This window comes from Ursus maritimus, unplaced genomic scaffold, assembly GCF_017311325.1.
Source record: "Ursus maritimus isolate PB19 unplaced genomic scaffold, ASM1731132v1 scaffold_1, whole genome shotgun sequence".
Classification (NCBI taxonomy): Eukaryota; Metazoa; Chordata; class Mammalia; order Carnivora; family Ursidae; genus Ursus; species Ursus maritimus.
Window position 1 is genome coordinate 56,569,188 of NW_024423343.1, and position 24,027 is coordinate 56,593,214.

At 41.5% G+C, this 24,027-nt stretch overlaps 2 protein-coding genes and 1 pseudogene across 3 annotated transcripts in view; 2 read left to right on the plus strand and 1 right to left on the minus strand.

Annotated features, from left to right (window-relative positions):
- Window positions 1-2,423: 2,423 nt before the first annotated feature.
- On the minus strand, window positions 2,424-22,372 carry LOC121104246. The gene is made up of 3 exons (XM_040636631.1): window positions 21,753-22,372; window positions 18,637-18,697; window positions 2,424-2,474 (listed from the first exon to the last, which is right to left on the minus strand). Exons 1-3 carry the CDS (start codon window positions 22,370-22,372, stop codon window positions 2,424-2,426), a joined length of 732 nt encoding a protein of 243 aa, XP_040492565.1.
- Window positions 5,295-6,883, plus strand: LOC103659899 (annotated as a pseudogene).
- GPR155 (G protein-coupled receptor 155) overlaps window positions 22,236-24,027 on the plus strand; it is a 42,219-nt gene continuing 40,427 nt past the window's right edge. For both annotated transcript variants that reach the window (XM_008687131.2, XM_008687132.2), the window contains exon 1: window positions 22,236-22,421. The gene's annotated coding sequence lies outside the window, so the exon portion shown is untranslated. The remainder of the gene's footprint in view (window positions 22,422-24,027) is intronic.

Consider the following 24,027-nt stretch of genomic DNA (forward strand, 5'->3'; position numbering starts at 1 on the left):
AAATGTTTGGGGGGGGAACGCAATAAATATTAAAACAGGAAAATCTTCATTACAATAATGAAGATCAGTATCTTATGATTGTGTTTACTATGTTACTATGTATGAGTAATATCTTTATGCAGTGTTTGCATTTAAAATCTAGGCTCCACTTCCTTATAAAAGCTGCAAGAAGGGAACCAACATTTCTATAACATGTGAAAACCCCACATCACTAAAATAATAAATAAAAAAGTAATGTTTGATTTGCAGATAGATTGACTATATGTGTTCTTTTAAATAGCCAGTTCTTCTATTCTATTTAAAACATTTCAATTTTGGGGGTGCCTGGCTGGCTCAGTTGGTAGACCATGTAATTCTTATTTTTTTTTAAAGATTTTTATTTATTTATTTGAGAGAGAGTGCATGAGCAGGAGGGAGGGGCAAAGGGAGAGAGACAAACAGGCTCCTCACTGAGCCGGGAGCCTAATGTGGGACTCGATCCCAGGACGCCAGGATCATGACCTGAGCTGACAGCAGATGCTTAACCAACCAAGCCACCCAAGCACCTCAACCATGTAATTCTTGATCTTGGGAGGATGAGTTCAAGACCCACATTGTGTCTAGACTTTACTTAAAAAAAAAAAATTTAAACCTAAACATTTCAACTTATAAAAATAAATCTATTTTTATAAAACAAAGGTTTCCAAGGCCCAATATTGTGTAAAGCAAAATAAATTATTAATTTTTAAAAAGACACTACAGCTTAAATTATTTTGAGTACTATTAACAAAAAAAAAGAAAAAAGAAATGGAAAGCAGATGTCTCAGCATATTTTTACCATCTTTACAGTGATAACATATTAACTTTAAGCAAGTGTATTCTCTTTTCTGGCATTTGGTTAGGCAGTTCCTATTTGGCAAGTTGCTTAATTATCTCATGACCCCACTTTACTATGGAGAGACTGCAAGCTCTTTTAACACAAACGCAGGTTAAGAAGGTATTATTTCAAGTAGAAAATATTCTTGCCAAATGCCATGGCAACCGTAGCCTGTAGACCCTGTCATATGATTGCATCTTTCCCCTACCTACTGTCTGGACCTTCACGGTAACCATTTTATGGATTAGGTTCACTCATGGCTCCATCTCACTTTTCTACCCTTAATTCTCCTTTGTCTCATTTTCACTTATATTGAATGTATTTTTTTTTCTTGCTTTACCTTTGTAGGATAATTTAACACAATAAAGTCCTTTTGGAACATGATGGGTTATAAATAAGTTAATAAAAATGCTAATATGCTGTCTTTTAATCACACTGATTTGTAGGGCTGGGATGAAATTGACATTTTGAAGGTAGTATCTCATGTAGTAGTAAACTCGGCATGTCAGAACTCAGAGCTAAATACGCAAAATAGCACCAGTACTGAAAAAATCTTAGATCTCAGCTTAACAACTGAGTTTCATTGGTTGAGAATGATAGGAATGGATTCTGGCTAACTTAAGCAAAAAAGGACTTAACAGAGTGCTAGCCAGGAACTCCCAGGATAGATGGGAGGCTAGAGGGCCAGGCCTGGATACATCACAGGAATGAGGACAGCTCTTGGAGTCCAGGCAACAAGAACAATTTCCAGATCTTTTCAAGGTGCTGCTGTTCCAATGTATGCACTCCCTTTACTTCTCATCCCTGTGTACCTCTACTCAAAATTAAAAGTTCCAAAAGTCCAGGGGCACCTGGGTGGCTCAGTTGGTTAAGCATCTGCCTTCAGCTTAGATCATGACCCCAGAGTCCTGGGATTGAGCCCTACATCCAGCTCCCTGCTCAGCGGGGAGTCTGCTTCTCCCTTTCCTTCTGCCCCTCCCCCTGCTCCTGCTCCCGCTCTCTCTGATTCTCTTTCTTTCAAATAAATAAAATCTTAAAAAAAAAAAAAAAGTTCCAAGAGTCCAGATTGCTTAATGTGCTCTGTGCATTCACAGATTTCTGGTGCTAAAATCAAGGGACACGTACTATGGAGTAAAAGCATATCTTGAAAAGTTACCAAAATATAAAGAAACACAAATTTGAAAAAATAAAACATCTGAGGAGTCTTAGCTGTCTTCCCTTTTGTCTGTCACATGTGGCTCCTTAGTTGCAGTGAGATGAGGAATATTAATTTACATCCCTACCAAGATTGCCAATAGAGGGGGAGACAAAATTCCCCAATAGGAAACTGGGCTGTTCCTGGTAAGGGAGGTGATTGCTGGTTACCAAAAAACAACCTATGTGCACTATACTACAGCAAGAGTAGACTATTAGTTTCCGTATTGTACTGTAAACCCCTGATGAATAGTGTCCCCCCAAAATTCATGTCCATGCAGAACCTCAGAATGTGACCTTATTTGGAAACAGGATCACTGCAGATGTAAGTAGTTGAGAATCAAGATGAGCTCTTCCTGGGTTAGGGTGGTCCTTAAATCCAGTGAGAGTGTCCATATCTTCTCCTCTCTGGGAGAAGAAGGTGCTACAAAGATGGAAGCAGAGACTGAAGTGCTGTACCTACAAGTCACAGAATGTCAAGAATTGGCAGCAACCACCAGAAGCTAGGGTACAGGCAGGGACGGTCTCTCCTTCAGAGCCTCCAGAAGGAATCAACCCTGCCAACACTTTGATTTTGGACTTCTGCCCTCCCAAATAGTGAAAGAATACATTTCTGTTGTTTTAAGCCGTTCGGTTTGTGGTAATTTGCTATGGCAGCCCTAGGAAAATAATATAACCCCTAAGAACAGTTTCTTTGTACAGAACCCTAAGTGGTAATACCATGAAAGAAGGTGGTTAGTAAATGCATTTTTATGGAAATGAATAAAAGTTCTCTTTTGCTATTTCAAAAGGAAATAAATCTATGAATGCTTTTGCTTATTTATTCCACAAAGAGCTACTGAATACCTCTTATGCACTGGGCATTGCTCTAGGGGCTGGAAATACAGCGGTGAACAAATTAGCTAAACTCAACAGAGCTTGCATTTAGAGGGGAAACAGTTAAACAAGTAAACAAGACATAGTCTGTTGAGTCAGGGCTATGGAGAAGGTGAAACTGGATGATGTGATCCAAAGTGACATACAGGAGGCAGGAGGCAATATAGATTGGGTGGTCAGGCAAGGAATACAGAACTGAGAGCAGAATTATGAGAAACCAGACATAGAGGGAAAATATTCCAGGCAGAGGAACTGAGAGAAATGGGAGCTGAGTGATCGCTGCCAAGTGAGAGGGGATGGATGGGGAGATTTAGGCAGAGGCGGATCACAACTTCAATTCTGAGATAGGTCATGCAGGTAGAAGAGTTTAAATAGGAGACTAACACCACCTGATTTAAACATTTAAAGTCAGTGTGTTCACTATGTGGGGAGAAGATTGTAGGGGGTCAGAAGGAGCAAGGGGCACTTGAGAGACTGTAGCAATTAGGCTGGATAGGAGTAGGTGGAGCTGGGATTAGGGTGTTATTGGAGGAGGGGGGTGGAAAGAAGTGGACCAATTCTGGCTATGAGGTAGTTTGACAGGACTAGTAAGTATTACTTAAGTGACTTCTTGTTCAGCATTGCTTGAAATTCTGTAAGGGCTACAAAAAAAGTCATATTACCAAGAATCTCATGTCCAGCAGTTTTGCATTTAATTGGGTAGATAAGACATACACATATATTTATAAAACATATGTAGACTCAAAATGCACTATAGTGTGATAGAAATAATACATGTAGGAAAAAAGGCTCCAGAGTAGGTAGAGGTAACATGGAAACTTCATAAACTTGAGATGGGCCCTCAAAGATATGTTACGATTGAAGAAGAGCATTCCAGGTTGGATAAAGCATGAACAAATAAAAAAAGTAGAGCTTGAGTGTGGACTGTTTGCAGTGGGTGAATAAACAAATCTGATTGGATTAGAGAGTTTGTATATAGTGCATAATGCCAATTAAATAAGATCAGTAAAGTGAGGATAGATGATAGAGGGCTTTGAAATTCAGAATGAGGTTAGATTTAATCTTCTAGGCCAGGGGTCAGCCGACTTTTTCTGGAAGGGCCAAATAATAAATATTCTAGGTTCCGCAGGTCATATGGTCTCTGTTACAACTACTCATTTATATAATGTTATATAATAACAAACTTTATTTATAAAAACAGGTGGCAGGCCAGATTTGGTCCTTGGATTATAGCAGCAGAGCAATAAAATAAAAATGGTGTTTTATGAATTTTTAAAGTAACCATGTGCAAGGGTAGGGAGCATTTCTTAGCATCCATTTCCCCTATCCTCTTTCCTCATAGTTTCCATGCTTAGCATCCATTTCCCCCATCCTCCTTCCTCATAGTTTCCATACTTCCAGTTAGATGTCATCTTCTCCCACATGTTTAGGGAGAAGCCAGTTGAACTCCTAGCTCTAGGAATAGTCTCCGATTGGTTTAAATTCATCAGGTCAATCCATTCCCCATTCCGTAAGGGTCAGTTCATGTAACCCACACCTCAGCCACATAGTGCATGCCATTTCTGGGGCATGCAGGGTGGTTCAGGAAGGACATCTGAATTAAATGTTTCCAGTAACATGCAATGTATCCTTTATAATAATGGGGCTTCTAGAAAAACAGCCTTCTGACTTCTCTGGAAGAGCCAAGAAAAGGACACTCTCTTCCTTTCTGGGCAGCGTGGTATATAAACATAAAACTTGGATTTCTGGATTTGGTTTGTTGGTTTGTTTGTTTGTTTGTTTGTTTGTTTTTTTAAGAGAAGCCAAGTTTGGAACCATGCTGACAAAACTGAAGGCAGAACAGAGAAAGGTAAAGAAGTCAGGTCTTTGATGACATGGTTGGACTCCTACATTGGTCTTTTTAGTTTTATTAGCCAATACATTACTTTTATTGCTTAAATATGTCTTGAGTTTTGTTACTTGAGATTAAAAGTAGGAGTGCCTAGGTGGCTCAGTAGGTTAAGCGTCTGACTCTTGATCTCCGCTCTGGTCTTGATCTCAAGGTCAGGAGTTCAAGCCCCATGCTGGGCTCCATGCCCAGCATGGAGCCTACTAAAAAAAAAAAGTATTCCACTGTCACAGAAAAATAATATGGAATGGCAAGATATGGAAAAGAGTTAGATTAGATGGAAGACTAAGCATGAAGTGGTAAGGTACAAGGTGGCAATGAGAAGAAGGTCACTGAAAAAGAGAATTAATATGTGAGGCTAGTTCATCTGCTCACATTTTAAATCCAGATCCACACAATGCTCTACCACCAGTGCTGCCAGGACTGGACTGCACTATAGCAGCCCCGACCCCCGACCCCCAACCTCCCACCTACAATTCCGCCACCATGGAGGACACAAACAAGTACAGCAACATAGAGGAATTCACAGAGGGATCCAAGATCAATGCAAGCAAAAATCAGCAGGATGATGGGTTTTGGAACTGAAAGAACACAAACTGGATGGCAAACTGATAGACCCCAAAAGGGCCAAAACTCTAAAAGGGGAAGAACCCCCCAAAAAGGTTTTGTGGGTGGATTGAGCCCAAATATTTCTGAAGAACAAATTAAAGAATATTTGGAAGCCTTCTGGGAAGACTGAAAATACTGAACTTCCCATGGATACAAATACAAATGAAAGAAGAGGATTTTGTTTCATCACATAAACAGACAAAGAGCCAGTAAAGAAACTGTTAAGAGCAGATTATCATCAAATTGGTTCTGGGAAGTGTGAAACTAAATTTGTACAACCCAAAGAGTTATACGGGCAGCAACAGCAATAACAAAAAGGAGGAAGAGGTGCTGCAGCTGGTGGACCAGGTGGTAGTAGCGGGCATGGATGAGATTGGGGCCAAAACTGGAACCAAGGATTTAATAACTACTATGATCAAGGATATGGAAATTACAATAGTGCCTATGGTGGTGATCAAAACTATGGTGGCCATCACGGCTATGATTATACTGGGTATTACTATGAGAACTATGGATGTGGACAGGGATATGCAGACTACAGTGGCCAACAGAGCACTTATGGCAAGGCGTCTTGAGGGGGTGGCAGTCACCAAAATAATTACCAGCCACAGGAGGACGTTGGAGAAAACAGTGGGAACTTTACTGCAGGCTGTGTGTCACACCTATGTCTGGCAGCTGCACATTGCAGGCAGAGTGCAAGGCATACACCAGAGAATGCTGTCCTGTGGAGGAGATTGCTAAAGTAACCCATCTTGCGGGAAGACATTGAAGATTGGTCTTCTGCTGATCTAAGATGATTATTTTGTAAAAGACTTTCTAGTGTACAAGACACAACTATGTCCAACTGTATATAGCCACCAATTAGTTTTCTTTGTTTCTACTTTGTCTTTTGCTATCTGTGTTATGACTGATGTAGATTTGTGTTTATACAAGTTTCATTTGTATAAACACACTATTTATTTGTATAACATGATTTCATGTTAAACCTCAAATAAATGCTTCTTTATGTGGAAAAAAAATATGTGAGGCTAATCTATATTGATTTGACCAGAATTCCCACATAGAATAAAAAGCTAAGGGGAAAAAAATTAAGGAATACAGGAATGAGGAGTTTGAGCCCACTCACAAGAAAAGACACATAAAACATAAAGTTAAAGGTTAAAGAGACATTTACTTGAATCCTCAGCCTAACCATAGTCCAACAGATGATATCATCCTAAAAACAGAAGATGTAAAGCAACAAGTATTTAAAGCCTATAAAGTACTCGCCACAAAAGGTAAAATCAGGGTCCATAAAACACTGTGTAAAACTGTAAGTATGGTGAAAAGAAAAAAAATCTGCAAAAAGAGGATAAATTAATGGGAACTTTTGGGTTATATCTTGGAATGGAAGAGGGGTCAGATTAAGAATCAAAGGCAAGAAGGGTAGGGTGACTGAATGACAGATTGGGAAACTCCCATTAGAAAATGTAGGACTGATCAAGCCATTCACTTATTTCATATTTTCATACCTTTCATAATACTAGGGCACATTCTGTCAACAGAACCTGTAGTCCATTGACATATAACTCCTGTAAGCTACAGTAGCGTAAACAAGGCAAACGGATGAGAACCACTGAACGAGGCTCAGCAACAACTGACACAGAATCACTGAGTCTTCGTATTTTAGTAATGAAGAGGTAAATAAAACACTCTGGGTTTCCAGTACAGCTTGTAAGAAGCTGAAAATTGGGGCACCTAGGTGGCTCAGTTGGTTAAGCATCTGCTTTTGGCTCAGGTCATGATCTCAGGGTCCTGGGATCAAGTCCCACATCTGGCTCCTTGCTCAACAAACAGCCTGCTTCTCTCTCTCCCTCTGCCTCTGCCCCCTGCTTGCCCATGCTCTCTCTTTCTCAAATAAATAAATAAATAAATAAATAAATAAATGCTGAAAGTTGTCACTCCAAGTTAACAACAAATAAAAAAACGAACAAACTGAAAAATCAACAACTCTCCTTAGATTCAAAAGAGAACTGAGGTCACAGGGCAAAATGTTGCTCCCCAGACTGGAGAGACCAAGAACAAATACAGAGAATCACAACTTACTGGAGCAACAAACTCTGTGGAAACCAGTACCAGGGTAGGGAAACCTGAACTATAATTTATGAATTGCTGGGCACTCAATGTGGATAACTGAGAGTTAAAAACTCCAGGGGAACCCAGTCACTGGAGGCTCCCACACATTTGTGAGTTTTAACTCCTAGATCTCTATCACATTCTCACAGTGAATATCAGAGAAAAATCAATACCCCTCCTTCTCCACCATGTTTTTGGCAGAGGAAAGGGAAAAGGAACCATTTAAAAATACACCAGAGCATTCTGTTCTTAACAAGGTCTGTCTCCAGAAGGTACTATTTAATCACAGCCTCACCTGCTGGGGTTTTATCAGAGCCTACCTAACTAGCCTGGGGGAAGGAAAAGACCCATCTCCAGCCCCCTCTAGCCATCCTGTTTCACTTAAGGATATGGAGGGAGGAGGACTGAGAAGCACATGTGAGGTTCACAGTCTAAAGCCACAGGGACACTAAAAGACTAAAAGAGACCAGATCATAGGATTATAAAACACTTCCCTTCCCTTCACCTTGTCATCACATTACTAAAGGTCTATAAATATTTATAGCAGTTCCTTTTACCTTGTACATCATGCCCAGCTACCAAGAAAAAATTACAAGGTACACTACAAAGCAAAAAACATAAGTGGAAGAGACAGAGAGAGCCTCAGAACCAGACCCAGATACAGAAGGGATGTTGGAATTATCAGATCAGGAATTCAAAATAGCTATCATTAATATGCAGGGCTCTGATAAGTAGACAGCATGCAAGAACAGATGGGCAATGTAAGCAGAGAGATGGAAATTCTAGGAAAGCACCAAAAAGAAATGCTAGAGATAAAAAACACTGTAACAAAAAAAAATGAAGAATGCCTTTGTTGGACTTGTAAGTCAACTGGGCACAGCTGAAAAGAGAATCTCTGAGTTTAAAGATATTTCAATAGAAACCTCCAAAACTGAAAATCAAAGAGAAAAAAGACTGAAAAAATAAAAAATAAAAAGCACAAAATATCCAAGAACTGGGCACAAAAGATGTAACATATGCATAATGGGAACACTAGAAGAGATGAAGAGAAGAAATATTTGAAACCATAATGACTAAGAATTAGTCCCAAATTAATGTCAGACACCAATTCACAGATCCAGGATGCTCAGAGACTACCAAACAGGATAAATTCTCCCCCCAAACTACACCTAGTTATATCATTTTCAAACTACAGAAAATCCTGAAAGAAACCAGAGGATAAAAATATGTTACCTACAGAGGAGCAAAGATAAGAATGACATCTGACTTCTCCTCAGAAACCATATAAGTAAGAAGAAAGTGGAGTGAAATGTTAAAAGCGTTGACAGAAAAACCCATCAACCTAAACTTCTGTAGCCTACAAAATTATCCTTCAAAAATGAAGAAATAAAGACTTTCTCAGACTAACAAAAATTAAAGGAATTCATTGACAGTAGACCTGCCTTGCAAGAAAATTTAAAAGAGGTTCTTTAGAGAGAAGGAAAATGATATATGTCAGACACTTGTATCTATTTAAAGAAAGGAAGAGCACTGGAGAAGAAGAAAGTGAAGGCAGAATAACATTTTTTAATTTTTCTTCTTACTGGTGTAACAGATAACAGTTTGTTCACAATGATAACAACACTGGAGGGGCGCCTGGGTGGCTCAGTTGGTTCAGTGTCTGCCTTCGGCTCAGGTCATGATCCCAAGGTCCTGGGATGGAGCCCTATGCCAGGCTCCCTGCTCAGCAAAGAGTCTGCTGCTCCCTCTGCCTTTCCCCACTGATCATGTGCTCTCTCTCTCTAATAAATAAATACAATCTTTAAAAATAATAATAATAACAACAACACTGGATTCAACTATATATGCTTATATATGTATATATGTGTACTTACATATAAGAAAAATGAATGGCAAGAATGATACAAGGGACAGGAGGAAGAAATTAGGATTATTTTGTTATGATAAACTATTGCACTACCCATGAAGAGGTATAGCATTATCTGAAAGTAGACTTGAATTTGCTGTAAATGTATAATGCAAATTCTAAGGCAAACACTGAAAAAGAAAGCAAAATAGAAGTATAACATATGCTAAGAAAGGAGGGAAAATGGAATCATATAATAGTCAGTTAAAGCCACAAAAGGCAGCAAAGGGGTAACAAATAGAAAATAGTAACAAATGTGGTAGCTATTAATCCAACTATATCAATAACCACTTCGAATGTCAACAGTCTAAATGCACCAATTAAAAGACAGAGATTGTCAGAGTGGATCAAAAATCATGACCCAGGAGGGGAGTGATGGCAGCAAAATGGCAGTATAGGAATTTCCAGCACCCATTTCCTCCCAAGAGCATCAGTCTGAACAGTTACTCATGTATGAAATACTTTCGCAAAAGCCGAGGATTCCAGGTGATAGAATACAGAATTTGGGTGAGGCAACAATAGGAAAAGATGCACTGAGGATGATAGAAAATAGATTTACATGGTTCCCATCACCCATCCTCTGAGCCTGGACAGCCTAGGCCAAGAGACAGACTCTCCCCATAGCAAAAGGCAAGTGAAGTGACTACATGATTTCACTGTGGACCCCAGAGCCACCTAGGCCCAGGCCCAGCAAACCTCTGCAGGCTTATGTGGCTCTCTACAGGCTCCCACAAACCCAAGTCCCCAGATCACTCCAGTGCCTTTAGGCTCCGGTGGCTCCAGGGAACTCCCTTGGCTCTAGACTCCTGGGGGGATCCTACAAACCCAGGCCCCTGGCTCATCTGGATGCTACCCAGCTCCAGTGGCCCCAGAATTCTTCCCTGGCCCTAGGCTCCTGAGGATCCTGAGAAACCAGACTCTTGGCACATCCCAGTACTAGCCACTGCCCATGGCCCTGGGTAGTTCCTGTGGCCCCTGGCTCCCCAATAGTTCCCATGAACCCAGGCTCTAGGTGAGTACCCACAGACCCAGGCTCTTGGCTGGGCCCAGTACCAGGCTGACTACCACAGACCAAGGCTTTCAGCCCACCCCAGCACCAGGCACTCCTGTGGCCCCAGGCCCCTTGCCAACCCCAGTGTCATGTTGGCCCCTGTGGATCTAGACTCTAGACAGACTGCCACAGACCCAGGCTCCTAGCCCACCCCATCACCAGGCCAGCCTCAAGCATCCTAGCCTTAAGGCTGGCTCCAAAGACCCAGGCTCATGGTCCATACCAGCACCAGTCTGGACCTGCAGACCTAACCTCCAGGCTGGTCCCCAAGGCCCAGGAACAACCCTAGCACCAGGCTGGCCCCTGTGGCCCCAGCCTCCAGGCTTGCTCCATGAAATCAGGTTCCTGGTCCATCCCAGTTCTATATCAGCCCCTGCAGACTCAGAGGACAGGCCCACTCCACTAATCCCTGGTAAGTAGTTGGCCCCTATGGGCACAAAAAGTGACCAGTAATGTGAACAGAAATAATCTCTCTAAATAAAACAACAGGTTGTTTTGTGGCTATTTTTAAAGATTTCATTTATTTTTTTGTCAAAGAGACAGTATAAGCAGGGGGGAGCAGCAGGCAGAGGGAGAAGCAGGCTCCCCACTGAGCAAGGAGCCCGATGTAAGACTTGACCCCGGGATTCTGGGATCACGACCTGAGCTGAAGGCAGACACTTAATCAACTGAGCCACCCAGGTGTCCCACAATAGGTTGTTTTATGTATACTTTCTGTGTCTTTGTATATATCCCTATGTCTCTCTCTCTTTCTCTCTAGGTTTCTTACAAACAAACCCCTGTTGAACACTGATTGTATACAGGGCATTGAGCTAAATGCTAGTGACCAAAAATACGGGTTTATAGTCTAGGGAAGACGTATATTAGGCGTAATTATGCTCTTACAGGATGGTATTAACTCAGTTTGTGAATAATGTTTGTTGGTGTTCCTATGAAAAAAAAATGTATGGTAGACTGAATAATGACCTTTCTAAAATGTCCATGCTCTATTCCCAGAACCTGTGAACACATTACCTTACATGACCAAAGAAACTTGGAAAAAAGTACACAAAGCAAATGTGTGATTAAGTGAAGGACGTTGAGATGGGGAGGTTATTCTGGATTACCCGGTGGATCCAATCTACTCATATGAATCCTTAAGAGTGAAGAACCTTTCCAAACTGTGGTCAGAAGGAGAAAAAATGTCAGGGAGATACAACACTGCTGGTTTTGAAGTGGAGAAAGGGGGTCACAAGTTAAGGAATGTGGGCAGCCTCTCGAAGCTGGAAAGGCAAGGACAGATTCTGCCCTAGAGCCTCCGGAAGAAACCGGCCCTGCTGACACCTTGACTTTAGCCCAAGGAGAAGGATTTTGGACTCCAGATCTCCAGAACTGTAAAGTAATAAGTCTGTATCGTTTTAAGCCACTAAGGGTGTGGTGATTTGTTACAGCAACAATAGAAAACTAATATAACATGCATAACATGCATATTGTCCCTGATAGTGCAGGACCCAAAAAACCCACCAAGGCGAATTTCCTCTCAAGAGGAACAGCATCTAGGGGGCCTCAGTGAATGACTCTACTAGAGCTGGGGAATTTCTGAGGAGGCAGAAGGTTCACTCACACTAAGGCTCACCTGGGTCATGGGCACATCCTGACTTCTGGGGAGAGCTACTGAGGATGTCCCGATGGTATGATGGTATCACTACTAAGTGATCCGGTCTGTATACCCAGGATAGAACTGCAAACTCTAAGTGACTACAATACCTTTTGGGGCTTACAGAGAAACTAACTCAAGGGTTGGTCAGGTTGAGGTTTACCAGCAGACAAGGAACACTAGGAGTGGTAACAGCTAACCTGGGACTGTGGAGAAAGTGGAAATGAACTCCAGGCATATAATTCTTGAAGTTAAGCTAACTGGCTTCTATAGAGACTTTGGTGACAGGTGAGATCTATGTGGCCTATGAGCTCCCCAGGCACAAGCCCTGCTTCTGTGTAGAATGCTAACACATGGGGGCTTCGCAGCATGGCACAGATGAGTGCCCACAGCAGTGATTTTAGGAGAGAAAGGTATTTGGAGGGATCCCAGATGGCAAGGCCTCAGATTTGGGGGCTACCGAGGCAGAGAGAATTTGAAAGTGGCAGAAATTAAAGAATGTGCCTTTTTACTGAGAAGGCAGAGTGGGGTAAGGTACACAAAGTAGTCAGAAAGGAAAGAGCCATCTGCTTAGCCAGCCAAGGCAGCTGAACCTATCCTGTAGGTTCTCCCTCCCATGCATAGGTCCATCCTGTCCTGGGCAAGATTACAGTGACAGCAGTAACACTTCTTAAAGTGGATGGTAGGGAAAGCTGCTACCTGTGAGAAATGGAATCATCCCTCAGGCCCACCCAACTATCTGATTCACTTGGTGAGAGGAAAACAGGTTCTCATAAAGGGTGGTGCTTTTCAGCTCACGGTAGCCTAATACACAGGTCACACCTTTGAAAACAGATTACAGTTCACCCTTGAACAACATGGGATTTAGGAGTGCCAACCCCTCACATAGCTGAAAATCTGTGCATAACTTCTGACTCCCTCAAAAGTTAACTATTAGTAGCCTACTGCTGATGGAAGCCTTACTGATAATATAAACAGAAAATAATGCTTATTTTGTATGTTACATGTATTATAAAACTGTATTCTTATAATAAAGTAAGCTAGAGAAAAGAAAATGTTAAGAAAATCATAAAATACATTTACAGTACTGTACTGTATTTACCAAAAACATCTGCATGTAAGTGGACACCCATAGTTCAAATCCATGTTGCTCAAGGGTCAACTGTATTTTATATCGATAGAAATACCTCCTTTGCTGGGATGACTGCCAGTTAAACCCTTTGAGAATATGGAACGTATCCAGAAGGTTTAGATTTGCCAGTGCAAGTAATAGTCTCCAACAGGTAACAGTTGGAAAGTTATGGTTGGAAGCTTATTCTCATCAGCTTGAAATGGTATTAAGGATCCTATACAAAAGCCCTATGATTTTGATTAGATAGAACAGACTGTACAAGTGAGCCAAGTCAATCACGGGTGGGCACAACTGGGTGTCTGATGCAATCCTGCAAAAGACAGTAGGTAACAGAGGTTCACAGAGGACTACAAGAGTCAGAGCCCAAATTCCAACAACCAGTTCTGAAGTTGAGCCAAGAGCCTGAGGAAGTAGGTGGGAACGGAGGCCAGAGCAGGGTTCAGATGTGGAACACCTTCTAGGAATTTAATCAAAAGATTACTTTCTTCTAGATAGCTGGTTTTTTAACAGAGCTGACATGGAGCTGTAAAGTGACTTTTGCTCAAGGGCATCCTAAAGGCCCTGCCAGACATTTGACAAACAGATGATAAGTATATCCCTGCTAGACATTTGACAAACATGTGATAAGCATATCCACAGCATGATTAGCAGCCATTAGTTCACATGTCCTGCATTTGCTTACTCTTCTCAAGCCTTAAGGCCTCATCTCTTCTGTATCTCTAAGAGAAATATACATTGACCCTAAGATCATTTATATTTCCATAAGCTGATACTGCTCTGCTATCTATAGATTTTTATCTCTTTGTACATTCCTATTTCATGTTATTCTCCCTTGAGGGTTTTTGGATCTAGACCCTATAGCAGGAGCTACAGAAGTACTCTTCTCTGTATTGGGCAGGAACTTTCTACACTTTGAATCTAGAGTGGGGCTTTAATAGTATATGAGAATTTAAAAAATGGTACAAAGCGGGCGCTGGGTAGCTCAGTGGGTTAAGTATCTGACTTTGGCTCCGGTCATGATCACAGGATCCTGGGCTCTGCCTGGTGTTGGCCCTGCATCCTGCGTGGGCCCTCCCCCCCCCATCTCCCCACATAGGCTCTGCATGGCCCGCATGGCCCACATTTGCCTCTGCCCTCAGCGGGGAGTCTGCTTCTCCCTCTCCCTCTGCCCCCCCCCACTTGTGTGTGCGCACAGGCGCTCTCCCTCTCTCTCTCTCAAATAAGTAAAATCTTGAAAAAGAAAGAAAGAAAGAAAGAAAGAAAGAAAGAAAGAAAGAAAGAAAGAAAGAGAAAAATGGTACAAAGAATAACAACTTTAAAAGGCTTTTAACTTTTAGAAGAAAATGTAGGTGAATATCATTATGACCTTGATGCAAGGGAAGATTTTTTAAATAAGACACCAAGTGTGCAAACTATAAAGGAAAAGATTAGTAAAAAGCCATATTTTAGAAAATAACATCTCTGTAGAAAGATAAATTATGACTGTTACTCAAAAACTGAAGTTTCCAGAGACTGTGAAATGACTGCACTGGGGTTGCTACACAATTCACAACACAGTAAATGTACTGGCTTCATTACTGAGCATGCCATGAAATTACTTCATCCATTTTCACCAGCAACTTTCTGACTGGGATTTAATAATGGCACTATAGCAAAGAAATGGTGTGTATACATAAGACACAAAGACAGTGATCAGTTTTGCTTTGTTTTGCTTTTCTCTACAAAGGACAAACAAAAAAATGGGTTTCACATGAAGAATGACATCCTGATAGGAAAACAGCATCAAAATGGATTTCTGAAGGAAGCTGCCAGACTCAATGTGCCCTTTTTCCTATCATGAGAACACACTTCTCCCCACAGAGCATTAAGAATCTAGAAAAATTTTCTGCTCTCCTCTAAGACAAATATTCTTGCCTGCCCTTGAAACAGATGTATAACTTCTAGTTTATTCCCTAAATGAGCAGCTCTTTTTTTTTTTTTTTAAAGATTTTTTATTTATTTATTTGACAGAGATAGAGACAGCCAGCGAGAGAGGGAACACAAGCAGGGGGAGTGGGAGAGGAAGAAGCAGGCTCACAGCAGAGGAGCCTGATGTGGGGCTCGATCCCATAATGCCGGGATCACGCCCTGAGCCGAAGGCAGACGCTTAACCGCTGTGCCACCCAGGAGCCCCTAAATGAGCAGCTCTTAAATAATAATTTGCATTAGAATCATCTGCAGAATCTAGAAAAAAAAATTCACATCTTGGACCCTATCCCAGTGACGTTGATTTAGAAAGTCTGGCTGCGGCCCTGGCATCTACATTTTTAAGATTTATATTCCCCAAGTGATTCTGGTGTGAAGCCCTGATTGAGACCTACTCCTACAGACCTTTGGACTCCTGACTATGACTAAGCATTTTGTTTTTTTACTACTCTGAACCTCAATCCTTATGACTGACCCCTGCCCTTACGTTCTTCCAACTATTTGCTCACTTGACTCTCCATGTCCTAAATCAGTAACCCATACTTATGTGCAAATCATATTAACAAATAATGTATACAGCAAGCAGGTAGCCTATTAGCACCAATTCACTGGCTTATAATAAAGAAATGGGAAGACTGAGAAGATGAGAAAATACAGAGAAAGAGGAAAAAAATGACAGAGTGCTTGAAAGCACATCAAGACAGAGGTCTAGAAGAGGAAACAATGGAAGAGCTCCTGTCAGATGGGAGGAAGTGTCTAAAGGCTAGCCCTCCTCCCTTTCTCCTTTTATAGAATATTACCTATAGCATAATCTCCGCACCAGTTGTCCCCTTCCCAACAGCTTTCCTATTGGTTGTCTAATCTCAGTGCGACTGGTACAAAGGTTCTTTTATTTCTCTTTCTAGGAGTGAAGGAGACAAATTTCTCTTCCTCAGGTTACTTTGTAATTACTTCCACTAATGCACTACATTTTTTGAAATGTCTCGCTACTCCCATGAAGGCTTTTTCTTCTTCAACGTCCCCACACAGGCTAAACACCCTGTAACAGAGGTCATCTTCCTTTCCTGCTTACTACCTTCTGAAGTTAGCACAGGAATTGTGGACATACCGTACTCTAATTTTTGACACAGATGGTTGGATAAGCAAGATTACAGTGGTTGAAAAGAGATATTCAGGGAGATGTTTCTTCACTGGGATCACTGCTTGTGGTTTGAAGATTTCTATAAACTGTTTCAGCTGCCCTCAGGGATAACCTTCTTTTGCCCCTAAAATAAACAATTCCATTCACTATGGCAAATGTTGGGCTTGAACTCTAAACATTAGTTCTTGGTTTGACAAAAACCATTATGTTTGAAGAAAAAAAAAAGTCCTTGACCAGCTACTTAGGCAACATATGAAATTAAATTTCTAAGAACCTTCTAGGAATTGTATCAAATTTTAACAATATTATAATCTTGTCTTCAAAATATTTGAGCATAATAAACCCATGTGTGGGTTTGAGTTAGGGCATTAAAATAAATGAGCCAGACATGAGGCTAAAGCTAATCATGCTATTAGCTATAGAAGCCTGGATGGAAAGTGACACTACACTGAGCAGCTTACTTTTACCAACTTTATCCTCCAAGAACAACCATTTCCAAATATAGTGCCCAGGCCTCTTTCTAACTTGGTTCCTAAGTAAGTTTTGGAATTCGGGGGACATTTAAATATTTGTAGAATTAACTACTGGGACATTATTTACCATATTTAGTCTATATCACAACCAAAGATGATACTCCCATGACTGACTGTGTTTCAATCATTGTCAGCCACAAAAATGATCTGATTCCTCTGCTGCCACACAGAGACTTGAGTTCTGATCCTTCTCTTTGTCAGTTATTTTGGTTGATAGTTGAAAGAAGTACAATTAAGAGCAGGTATTTCCATTCTAAGTGATTCTCTAAATACAGAAACTTTACAAACTTGCTTAGCTGGCATTCCAAGAGTTAGTAGGTCAACAGTATTTATCAAGGGTCTACTATGTGCCAAGCACTGTTCCAGGCACTGGAAATCAACTATGTATAGTTCCACAGTATCAAATACTAAGGAAATCAACACAGATAGAGCACCTGCCATCCAAAGAGGGAAAGGAACTAGAACTCCTGACATACATACTCTACTGGAAGAATGCTTCTGTGGTCTGTGCTTGTTTGCTGAGGACGTGTTAGACTTCTTTTGAGCTAGCTATTTACTCAAAATTTCTACCCGTGTATTAAATAGAGTCGGCCAAAGAACTTCGGGTTTTTTTTGAAGATTTTATTTATTTATTTGACAGAGAGACAGCCAGTGAGAGAGGGAACACAAGCAGGGGGAGTGGGAGAGGAAGAAGCAGGCTCCCAGCAGAGCAGGGAGCCCGATTCGGGGCTCAATCCCAGGACCCTGGGATCATGCCCTGAGCTGAAGGCAGACGCTCAATGACTGAGCCACCCAGGTGCCCCCAGCCAAAGAACTTCTTACTCCAAAGTCAAAGTTAAATCTGAAGTTCTCTCCACTTTCTCTTTATATAACTTTACAAGATTGGCTAGTTTTATAGTTTTTCATCTTAGAGATTACTTAAGTTACACAATGCTTACACATTTATGAGTATTTCTTTAATAATAGCCTATAAAATAAATTTTGTCTGTGAGCACATTTTTAAGTGAGCCAACTAGCAGTAAATCCAGGAGTATTTTTTTGTTTTTCATTTTCATGTTTCTGATCTTTAAGCCCTTTTCAAAAAAAAAAAAAAAAACGCGGTCAAAACAAAACCACAAATAGGGGCGCCTGGGTGGCACAGCGGTTAAGCGTCTGCTTTCGGCTCAGGGCGTGATCCCGGCGTTATGGGATCGAGCCCCACATCAGGCTCCTCCGCTATGAGCCTGCTTCTTCCTCTCCCACTCCCCCTGCTTGTGTTCCCTCTCTCGCTGGCTGTCTCTATCTCTGTCGAATAAGTAAATAAAATCTTAAAAAAAAAAAAAAACCCACAAATATCAAGAAGCTATGTCCTAAAACAAATTGGAAGGGCCCCCAAAGCCAACATGCTTCTACTGTGTGATTTTTGTACCCTATCTGACCTAAGTCGTTTAACTTTCAGTTTCATAATCTAACAATTCTGGTTTCATTGTTTTTCTGCTTAACTTCTTAAATGCTTGCCCAGATAAAAGCCTCTGCCTTTTCAACCACATTTAAGCCTTACCCAAGGTCAATAAGATCAATAACAAGGTGAGATGTTTAGATTCCACTTTTCCTCACTGCCTTTGTAAAAATATACATATATATATTTTTTGCATTTACCACTTTATTATAAAAGGATATGATAAAGGATACAGATGAGCATCCAGATGGAAGAGATGCATAGGACAAGGTATGAGTGAAGGGGTGCAGAGCTACCATGGCTTCTCCAGGAATGCTGTTCTTATAGCACCTCCACATGTTCACGAACCTGGAAGCTCTGTAAGAATATTTTAATAGCAGTTTGAAAGGGACTTAGTAATTATGTATTTTCAAAAACACAAACACACATCGATATATATGTATATGTATATTTTTATGAGTATATTAAAAGGTAATTTTTAGGGCTTTATCTTGACAGACCAGAAATTAAATTATTTAATTATAGCATTTAAAGTAACCAACCCCCCCACACACACACACAATTTGGGAGAATATTTAAATAAGGCTATAATCCTGGGCCAAGTGAAAAGCTGGAAAAAAATAAGAAATCCAGCTACTCTAAAAAAGCTATACCACAGTTGCTTATATCAAATAGTTCCCACTGAATAAAAGTACGCTTTAACATTTGATAACTAGTAGGCAATTATGTTTTAAACAATCATTCAAAAACCATTTATGGAACAACTAAGGATACAAAGATTAATCTTGTAAAGAATTAGCCTTAGCTTTGTATAAATTCATATATTGCATGGTATTGATGCTCTTAAATTGTTCTATTTTATGGGTGGATTTTGTATACCTGCCTAGTTTAATATACACTAGTGACTTTTAAATTTGTTTTAGAAAAATACTTGCTATTAGGCATTATTCATCATTTCCACATAACCAAATATACATTTCATGACTTATTTCATGCTTTTTCTTGATAAAATTAATGCACTTTTTTGAGGTAGAAATTTGGGGAACTATTCTACAAAGAAAAAAAATCATGTGTATTTTTACCACTCAGGGATATTTACTGTTGGCAATTTCTTCTAGAATTTTTTTCTATACATTTGATTTCAAGTAACAGAAAACCCAATTCAAACTTGTTTAAACAATAAAGAAAACTGATTGGCTCACGTGAGTGAGACTTCCACAGGTTTCAGGCCAGCCATGGCTTCAGATGATGCTTGATTCTATAACTCAATATGTCATCAAGGACCTGTTTACTTCCTTCTCTCTGCTGTGACTTCTATGGTGTCTGCATCATTCTAAGACGGCTCCTCTCTTGGTCCCAAGATGGCTGCCAGCATCTTCCCATGTCCAGCAAGAGAACCTCAGCATTCTCAGCAAAAGTCCTAAGAGTCATTCCTCAAACTACCTTAGAGCCAATGCCCACCCTGACTCAATTATTGAGTCCAAAAGGATGGAATGTACTGATTGGATAGCCAAGGTTAGTTACATCACCTCTGAAGGCAGAGTGAGGTCAACTTCTCTGGAATCATATGTATCCCTAAAGAGAAACTCGTGCTGTCGGAAATGTGATGGGGAGTTTTAAAGAAACTTAATATTTTTAAAGAAATCATTCAGATATATGTCTTCCTCTTTGCTGATCTTTGATTAGACTCTCTGGATAGCCCAGATTGCTACTTTTTCAAGGAAAATCATTCTCAGAATTTCAATAGGGAATACTTGATAGGTATTAAAAATTATATATAAGATCTAGATGTATGGATAAAAATGTTAATTATACATTATTAAATTTAAAAGGTTAGGGACACTTGGGTGGCTTAGTCGGTTAAGCGTCTGTCTTTGGCTCAGGTCATGATCCCAGGGTCCTAGGTTTGAGCGTCACATCAGGCTCCCTGCACAGCAGGGAGTCTGCTTCTCTCTCTCCCTCTTCCCTGTTCATGCTCTCTCTCTCATTCTCTTGATCTCTCTCAATCGGATGAATAAAATCTTTAAAAAAGAGAGAGAGACTGAACTAGATAACTTCTCAAGGTTTTAGACCAAAAATCAAATTCATTATTTTCTTCTTGTAACTGCTTCTCTATTTGAAATATTTCTTCCTTTCATCTTCAGCTAATAGAATGATAGAAAATAACGGGACTTTAGAACTAGGAAGGCTGTTAGAGGCCATCTAGCTCAATTCCTTTTCCTTGCTGTAATGCAGTAAGTACTTCAGTTCATTATGTCCTTCCAATTCTTTGGCCCTATCGGTAATCCAGTCCCATCAGCTCTTCTTTTGTAATGTCTCTCAGGCTGTTTCCACTTTTTTCATTATCATCACTCCAAAGTACGTATGTCTTCATTTCCTCATGTCTAGGTTCTTCCCAAAGTCATCTGCTTTTCTTGCCTCCAGTCTCTTTTTCAACTAATCCTGGGAAAGCTTCCAGATTACATATCCAAAAACAATGTAATCATGACACATTCCCGTCAAAACATATTTAATGGTTTTACTGTGGTCAGGGGATAAGGCAAGGCCCAAATTCTAAGACCAACCCAAAGAACCTCCTAGAGGCTGACCTTAACTTACCTTTCCAGGTATATCTTCATGTATTTTCCTGAAAGTCAAAACTCAGTATTTATTTAATTGAACGAATCGTCATACTTTCTAAACAGAAATCCTTTTAGCCTTGAGATAATATAATATACTCAGAAGATTTTTCAAAAGTAGCCAAGTTGAAGGGGAAGAAGGTAGGAGTGAAGATGGAGAACAAGGGTGAAGTGAGAACAGGAATAGAACTCATGACTTTTCTATAGTTTGTTTCTGCTCATTTTTCTCCTGCTTAGTTTTCAGAACCTTTAACCTCAGCTTACTGTGATTTTTTCAAGACATACATTTTTGTATCTTTGCACAAAAACTACTAAGATGATAGGAAGATATCTGAAGTTGCCAGACCCCCCAAAAAAAAGTTGGATGGAAGGCAAAACAGAGGCTTTACAAAGGACAGATACCTGTGAAAATATTAAGTGGAGTTATATCATAAATATCAAACTTGAAATAATTTTGATTCCTAAAGATTAATACAGAGTTTCTTTGGGTTTCAAAATGGAGCTCTGTATTTGGGACCCCTTCATTTCAAGCTCAGGAAGTTTGCCACCAATGTAACAAATTTTTCAGTACACTGAGGGGATAAACACGTAGTTTCCCCCACAACAGAAACACAAGTAGTCAGGGACTAAGCGCTTATTCTATCCAACTTAAGCACAGTGCCAATGCTTTATAGACATTTTAGTCCCTGATTTAGGAATGCCAAGGTCACACTGCCTTGGGAACGGGGAAAGCAGGATTCTGGCCCAGATCTGATTTTTAAACTCTGTGCTATAAAACGACTAGTCAAACCTACATATGAATTAGCGGATCACAAGAGGTTGGGCGTTGGGCAGAAAAACGAGAGGCTTCCGCATCTGAATTTACGGCGAGGAAAACGAGACTGGAAATATCCCCACAGCAGCCGCCATTTTGCGAGAGTGGGGCAGCCGGAAGTCTCGCTGCCGGAGTCTCACTGCTGAGCGGCTCGAAGCCGGCGGCACCGGGGCGAAGGCGGGGACCGTGTGTCCCCCCACATCTCGACGGCCGGGGGTGGACGCTGAGGACGGGACAGGAGACCGCGCAGCTCGGAGCCTCGCGGCAGAGGCGGAGCCTGAGGCGGGGCCGAGGACTTGCGCTCGGAGGCTCGCGGCGGGAGGCGGGGCCTGAAGGCGGGACAGAGGACCGTGAAGCTCCGAGGTTCCCAGGGCTGTGCAGCTTGAAGACTCGAGGCCGGGGGCGGGGCCTAAAGGCGGGGCGGGGTGGGGCGGGGCCGCGCGCCCGGCGCGGGGAGGAGCTGACCTGACCACCGCACTCCAGCACCTCACTTTCTCGGAACGTGACAGAGCTGCTGTAGTCGGCCGCCAGCAGCCCGCAGCTCTCGGTGAAGAGGGCTGGGGTGGGAAATGACGGTGATTTCCTCCCTGCTTGGCCCATCACGAGCATCGACTCCCTTCTCGCGGCCCCGGGGCTGCAGACGTAGCAGGTGAGATGGGGCCCCAGGGCGCGGACCTGCCCCGCCCTGGCTCGGCCTTGCGTACCCTTGGTGCCCCCATCCCGGCCCCTCGGGTCTGGGCAGGTGGGCAGCGCCCCGCCCTTGGCACCCCGGCGTTCAGTCCGTTGCCTGCGTCTGACCCGCTTTTAGGACCTCTGGAGCCGCCCAGGAAGACTTAACGTAGGCGAAGGGACCACTCGTTCCCTCCGGTGGCAGAACTGCTATACCCCAGTTTGAGGAGCGCCTCATTGCTCGTACGTCCACGCTGTCATTCTCGGACTCTTCCTTTTATCCCGAAGGGGTGGCTTCAGTATCGGCCCTCCTGGGAGCTTCTGCCCGGGTACCTGGAGCGCTGCACCAAATTTTCTTCCTTACCCCTTTTTGGAGCATGTCAAATACCATGACGTTGTGATTCCCATGCCCTGGGGAAGCTGAGAGATCAACTTTTTATTCCAGGCACAGACCCCAGTCTGCCTTTCACTTCCACTGCTGTCTGCCCAGGCATTGGGTGGCAGCTGGTCTCTGGGCAGCCTGTTTGGTTAAGGACTCTCCACATCCTTATCTTAGAGGGCCAAAGTCTGTCCCTGCTGACAAGGGAAGAGGCAGTGCTCGGCGCTCCCCACCCTAGGTCTCTAGGGAGGACATTTGGTCCTCTGCAAGTAGGTGGGAGTGGGTGGATGGTGTGACTTGATGTTGAAGAGTGCTTTAATAGTATCATACTAGGTTATGCTTTTCCCACAGGATCATGGATATTGGGTGTTTCAGAGCTTTCTCTGAAATAAATCAGAACCCTCTTCCCCATTTTCACTTAACAATGGGAGTTGTTTACAGTTTCAGTGGTTCCTTCATGTTATCTCAACCAACTATCAGTGGCTAGAAGGGGGTTGTGTATAGCATTTCTTCACTCGTCACCCCAGTGAGTGGCCCGTGAGCAGTATTTTACTGTGACAGGTCAATTTGTTCGTTCGTTTAGCAACCCTTGTTTTTAATGAGATGAAAAGACTGGATGCAATTTTTTAAAAACTTCCGTTGCTGTGGTTCCTGTTCATTTTCAAAGAATGCTTTAAAAAGCATATACTCTTCCCACTGGGGGAAAAAAAAGGATGAGAAACCTTTGAAAGTGCTTTTTTGGTTGTTTTGACCTTCCCTCTATTAGCAAGTATTGTTTTTATAATGTTGAGGAACATTAAAAAAATATTCCTGGGAAGGGGCAGATTACTTTTCAAAGTTTTTCTCTTAATTTTTGGCTAAGTTAAAGTTAATTCTGGGCAGTGCTACAACTGTTTGACTATCACCTTGATGAAAATGAAGATCTCTCCCTTCCCTGCTAAAAATGATTTAAGATCAAATTGAATTAAATTGAACTCCTCTTAGTTGTTTGGTATGACACAAAGCTGGTAACCTATGATCCATCCCATTTCTCTATTTTAGTTGGAGAATCTTTGATACCAAGTTTGAAGAACGTGCATAAGACAATGAATTATATTTAATTTGTTACCATTCTCACTATGACCACTCTCCTAATAGCAGTTGCTACCAATTCTTGAAGACCTACTCTGTGAAAAGCTGTGTATGAAGTCTCCAATCCTCACAAAAA

Excerpts from the sequence above, each read along its gene's own strand:
- LOC121104246 (XM_040636631.1), bottom strand. The coding sequence starts at position 22,372 with ATGGGCCAAGCAGGGAGGAAATCACCGTCATTTCCCACCCCAGCCCTC. Across the intron at positions 18,698-21,752 it reads TGTGATCCGCTAATTCATAT|AGCTTCCAGGTTCGTGAACA; the intron begins GTAGGTTTGACT and ends ATATTCTTACAG. Across the intron at positions 2,475-18,636 it reads GCATTCCTGGAGAAGCCATG|CACCTTCTTCTCCCAGAGAG; the intron begins GTAGCTCTGCAC and ends CCATCTTTGTAG.